The following is a 5,676-nucleotide window of genomic DNA, read 5'->3' as shown; positions in this document are numbered from 1 at the left end:
ATTGCCATAAGAAAAGTTAGCTTGATTAGTGGAACATCAAGAGCATTAGAGGAGAGGGCTCTTAACACCTGTGGAGTAGAGAACAATGAAAGGTTAAGTCAATTGACTTCCTCAGCTGCTGAATAGTAATGCCAGCTTCTGCACTGTAGAGCAGGATCCAAAACAGTGCTTCTCTCCTGGGCAGAAAATCACTTTCCTTGCTTAACACATACCCCCCCTCTTGGACAGGCTGATTTTCTTTGAGTGGGAGGGGCCAAAGGAAGGTGCATGTTAGATGTGAGAAATTATGTTCTCACCTAGGATGAGGCCCTGACCCTGGCTGGAGACTTCGGGTGCTACTGTGATATGAACAACAGAATTAAATTCATCTTTCCTTCCATTTAGCTACCCAAATGACAAGAGATCCTTCTGCTCCATTGAAGGGGAATGGAATGGCGTCATGTATGCAAAATATGCAACAGGGGTAAAGCAACTTCTCTTGTTTTGTCTCAAGAACTGTGCTCTAGTATTTTCATGGATGGTAGATTGCAAAATGTAATGCAGCATCCAGAGGGGCTCCTGCAGAAGTTTCTCTTCCCCTCCTTTTATATATGCATTCAGCTTAGTGGGTAGAAGTGTGAGGAGCTGATGAACGCTTCAGTGTGCTTTAAGCACTGCAACAAAAAACTGTTTCAACAGAAGTAGTGGGACCTCCTATGAAGGTGAGGAGAGATTGCAGGAGGTGCCAAATGGGTTTGCATCAGCTCTTCTAGAATGTTACATTTTATTCTGACACCTTTTTCTGAAGGCATTAAGAAAAGTGTGTACATATCCAAATGAAACCTAAACAAGTAACCTAACTCTTTGTTTTGAACAACTTTTTCTCTTTAGGAGAACATAGTCTTCATAGATACCAAGAAAATGCCTACAATTAAGAAGAAGGTAAGGAAACTGGAGGACCAAGAGGAATATGAGTCTCGCTGGTAAGCATTTCACAAAGCTGATGCAAAGGACTTCTGACTAGTGCAGGGGTGGGCAATTATTTTGGGCAGAGGGTCGCTTACTGAGTTTTTTGGCAAGCCATCGAGGGCCACATGACAGGTAACCAGGGGTGGATAAAAATCAATTGTCTAAATGTTTTAGGGGCCCTGTGGGCCAGATAGAATGGCCTGGCAGGCCACATCTGGCCCCTGGGCTAGTGTGTAGTAGACTAGGATTTTCTGAGAAATAAAACTACTATAAAAACTATATAATGACCTGAGTCATGGACTAGATCAGACTAAATCGGCACTGGAACTTGTTCAGTAAAATGGCAATATTTAAAACTGGACCTTCATTTTCCTACTTATTTTAATTGCATCAATGCATTAAAAGGCTTTAGTGCAGAATTAAGATCCAATAATAATGCAGTAACGTGCCTTGTAGAACTGTTTCCTCCCATAGAGCAACATATTTAAAAACTGCTTTTTTGTGTAAGCCTATGGAAAGATGTAACTCACAACTTAAAAGTCAGAGACATCGATGCAGCTACTGATGCAAAGCACAGACTTGAAGAAAAACAAAGAGCTGAAGCCAGAGCGAGAAAGGAGAATGAGACGTCATGGGAAACACGGGTGAGCTCTTCAGCAGTGGAAACTTTAAAGACTTGTGTTCAAATTTGTCACATTTACATCATTCTTGCTGGTTTTCCACCAAAAAAATCTTACAGATGTAACGTTCCCCTTCCCTTCTTTTCTAGTTATTCCATGAAGATGGAGAATGTTGGGTTTATGATGAGCCGCTACTGAAACGACTTGTTGCCAGCAAACACTAGGTGTTTTATAAACCCCTAAAACATGCAGGCCTTGGCTTAGTGAAGTTTACATCTGATACCAGGATAGCCATCACTTATCAAGTATGGGCTTGTGGAGAACCTGTCCCCTCCAGTAACAGTGGTTCCTATCTCAGGGATACTGGACTTACTGATGCAGATGAACAATTAAAACAGAAAACTTCTTGACTAGGACAGTAACTTATGTTGGGACTCTGCCATTCAAATAGTGCATTCAGGCTTCAGAGGCAGGATGTCTGAGCCTTTTTTTTTCCATGCTTCAGAAGCATAAATAATCTGGGCTGTGGAACATACACTCTGTATAACCACTGTGAAGGACATGATGACATCTGGTATCAGTTGCATAATATTCCTGGGTCCTACATATACAAAATGCAAGACTTCATTTAAATTGTTATGTTTGCAATGTGTAAATATGAGGATTCCTTTGATTGGACAGTTTATTAGACAGTGCTCCATCAATGTTACCTACCACCTGTATGATAAATCAAACCCCCTTGGCAGTCCGGTGTCTCACCCAAAATAACTTTGGTATTTTATTTTAGAGAAGAAAAATGTAACCATAGATTACAATTTACGCAGTGCATCTCAAAGCTTCATAAAATAGATTTTTCAAACTTCTCTTATGGATTTGTATTTATTGATTTCTTAATAAACCTTTACAGCAAGATTGTTTTGAAACTGAGCTATGAGTTAAAAAAAAAAAAAAGACTTCCAACTATTCAGTATATGGCAAATAATTTTTGTGAAGAATTAGCATTACTGTTTATATGGAGAGCAAGTAAAACTTCCAGAAAAATACAAGTCACTTAAGAATGGGATTTAAAGGAATTTAGCCTACAAAGTCCTCAAGGTGCTTTTGAAAATGGTACTGAGCAGCAGTTTGACTTTTACCCCTGAGCTTTGCTAGCGAAACGGAAAAGCTGGGCATTAAGTGTTTCATGTTGCCTCCCTTGCACCTGGAGGGGACAGTGGGAGTTCCTAGCACCTTGGTGCTGTTCAGAAAAGCCACTGGAGTAATTCTAGTCCAATATATTTAAGAGGTGAACAATATCAGAGTGACATTTTGTTACTCTCTCAGCTAGTCTCTCCTCGTACAGACTAGAATACCCACTAGTCTACTACTATACAATGCTAACATGGTGCCCTAAATGTATCCCCTCTGAACTTGTCAAGTTGAAGCCATGCAAATGCTTCTGGTGCAGTACATTAGTATTTAAGCTTAAACTACTCTACATCTACCAGTTAGGAGCTTCAGCAAGGGAAAACTCCATCTTGGAGTAAGGGCAGCACCTTGCGATCATGGGGAAGTAGGATGGGGAGGTCAGCTAGTCCAGCTGCACACTCAAGGCAGGATCATCCCTGACTAAGTCAGCCCAGGCAAATGTCTAACCTTCTCTTGACAAATGTGAGGGATAAAGACTCTAATTCTCTAGGCAGCCTGTCCCCGTGCTTGATTACCTTCCTGTTCCTACCCTGCAAGTTCTTCCCTGTTTCCAGACTATACTTCCTCTGCTACATTGAGGCCATTGATCCTAGTCCTGACCCTTATGGCCACAGAGAAGAGGCTCATCTCACCAAATACCCAAGTGTGATTTTTCCCAATAAGATGAAGTGTTCTTCCCTGCCCCAAAGGGAAATCTTAATCTCTTGGGACAAGAATAGTCCACCTGACTTATCTTGAAGGTCCTTTCTTTTCCCCTCGGGTTGGTAGCGGAAGACTTATGCTATGAACTGATTTGACCACATTCCTGCTTTGAAGAGCTACTCACAGGTTAGGTAGTAGTAATAAAAACCTCTTCCCCTGAACAGGAGTTTTAGGGCAGCTTGTAACATGCATTGGTTTCACTTTTCTGTAGCAGCAGCTGCCATTCTTTTAGTAAAATTCACTCGTGTCCATACTGCAAAGTGAGGACAAAGACTCCCATAACTAGACTGAAAATCCTACTTAATGGACAATCTCCAATCACACAGCTCTTGGCCATGCTCTGAATGATTAACAAACAAACAGAGTTCACACAGTATGTTTCCTGTCAACATACCACTAAATCTTCTCCCTCCACCCCATCTTCTTCTTTACTACTTAACAGGGAAAAGGGAGAACTGGCAATTGCTGCTACAGTTACATTCTAATGAAATTTAAATACTTCAGTTTAATTTGAGCTGAAAAAAAATCATAAATGTAAAATAGACATAGTGGTAGATGCACAAATACCCTCTCCAATCCTTGTAGCATGGTCACAATCATGCTCTGGACATGGCAGCCTGGACAGAAGAGGCTCTAGAGGTCATTGTATAATTTAGGGCAGGTAACTTGCTGTACTGAGAAGACAGACTTGACTTAAGAAAAAGACACTTATAGTAATCTCATCTCACTCTAGGCATTCTTTTAAGGAAAATGTGAGATCCAAAACAGTGGCTGATTTACAGCAGCTGTATGAAAACAAATTCTCAAGGAATTTAATTTTAGCAAGGGTGATCTTGCCTAGTGTTGTTATCAGTACAGATTCATTTGAGACTAAATGAATTCCCTCAAATTTTAAATAACTTAAGCTACACAACTGCAGGGGAAGAGGACATTTATTTTAATATTTTATGGTACGGGAGAACAGTCAGAGTGGATGTGTAAGCTTTGATGTCCTTGATACAAGTGATGTTAGCCATCAAGGAGGATGCGGGTAAGAAAGTTAGCTGAGGTATTTCATCACATGAAGAGTTCTGAGGCTCAGAGACAGCCGTCACTTCTGAGTCCCCTTCATGTTTTCCAAATCCAACCACCTGAAAAGTCCGAAGGCCAGAGCATTACAAAGCATGACAGGGCAGGGCTTAAAGCTTTTTGTCATTTTAAACTTAGGTTTCTCTTAAGTCCAAGGAAGATGAAATGGAATTGGGCTGTTGGCTGTCAGTGCCCATACGCTGTCTCTAGATTTGTGTGCAACTATCACAGCTCAGTACAAAGGGAGTCAGTTAGCTTGCATGCTTTTTCACTGTCATGAGCTGAAAAACACAAGCCTAAGTCTAAAAATGGTTGCTGGAAGCCTGCTTCTAGAGGGCAGCAAGAAAAAGCTTCAAATAAAAGCCCAGCAATTGTCATACATTGAAGCCCTGGAGGAAGCCAGTCCAAGCACATACTCACATGAACACTGAGCACTTTCCTCTCACTCTTTCTGTGAGCCTGGAACCAGGCAACCAGATCTGATTTGGTAAGAGACTTCAGCGCTTCAATCTAAAACCACAAATGTTGCACATTAGGCTGTTTAAGTGATTCCCAGCATATGTCTGAACCATTGTCTTCAAGATCATCCTACCTGCATAGGGAAGGTTTATAAAAGCTCAGATGTTACCATGTGGATGATGTAGCGTTTATGCTGGAGCACAAGGGGTTTTAGGACTTGTGCGACTACTGGGCAGATGGAGTCTAGTGCCCAGATGCCCCCCCCTCCCCACTCCAAACAAGTCTGAACTAGCTAGGGCTATACACAGCCACAGCAGTGGGCCAGCTGCTTACTACGGGTGCCAGAGGGTGCTGCTTCTCTGATCAACAGCAGATGAGCTCCCATTGGTCACAGCAGCAGCAAGTCCCCTTTGTAATAAAAAGCCATGGCAAACAGCTGAGCAGCTTATTAACTCAGCAGCCCCTGCCACAAACTAATCCAGGTTCTACTGCACTGGTGCCCTACAACAACGTTAAAGCAATGCCTTCAGGAAGCAAACTGAATAGGAGTCAACAGTGTGCTCTTGTTGCCAAGAAGGCTAACAGCAGAGTAGGCTGCATTAGTAGAAGCGCTGCTGGCAGACTGAGGACTGTGATTATTCCCTTCTGTTCTGCACTGGTGAGGCCACTTCTGGAGTACTGTGCCCAGTTT

At 42.0% G+C, this 5,676-nt stretch overlaps 2 protein-coding genes across 5 annotated transcripts in view; one reads left to right on the top strand and one right to left on the bottom strand.

Moving 5' to 3' along the window:
* Positions 1-2,431, top strand: part of OSBPL9 (oxysterol binding protein like 9) — a 179,614-nt gene extending 177,183 nt beyond the window's left edge. For all 4 annotated transcript variants that reach the window (XM_019501318.1, XM_019501317.1, XM_019501320.1 and 1 more), the window contains 4 exons: positions 385-463; positions 871-962; positions 1,457-1,592; positions 1,718-2,431. In XM_019501318.1, the coding sequence (XP_019356863.1) occupies positions 385-463; positions 871-962; positions 1,457-1,592; positions 1,718-1,792 (382 nt within the window). In that variant the 3' untranslated portion in view covers positions 1,793-2,431. The remainder of the gene's footprint in view (positions 1-384; positions 464-870; positions 963-1,456; positions 1,593-1,717) is intronic.
* Positions 2,432-4,372: 1,941 nt separating this feature from the next.
* Positions 4,373-5,676, bottom strand: part of NRDC (nardilysin convertase) — a 53,486-nt gene continuing 52,182 nt past the window's right edge. Inside the window, exons 30-31 of the mRNA XM_019501316.1 lie at positions 4,947-5,036; positions 4,373-4,588 (exon numbers count right to left, since the gene is read on the bottom strand). Of these exons, the coding sequence (XP_019356861.1) occupies positions 4,391-4,588; positions 4,947-5,036 (288 nt within the window). The 3' untranslated portion in view covers positions 4,373-4,390. The remainder of the gene's footprint in view (positions 4,589-4,946; positions 5,037-5,676) is intronic.

The sequence above is a fragment of the Gavialis gangeticus genome, unplaced genomic scaffold, assembly GCF_001723915.1.
Source record: "Gavialis gangeticus isolate Ggan-Ray unplaced genomic scaffold, GavGan_comp1, whole genome shotgun sequence".
In the NCBI taxonomy this organism is placed as follows: domain Eukaryota; kingdom Metazoa; phylum Chordata; order Crocodylia; family Gavialidae; genus Gavialis; species Gavialis gangeticus.
Note: the sequence above shows the minus strand (reverse complement) of the source record. Positions and strands in the feature narration are given on the sequence as shown.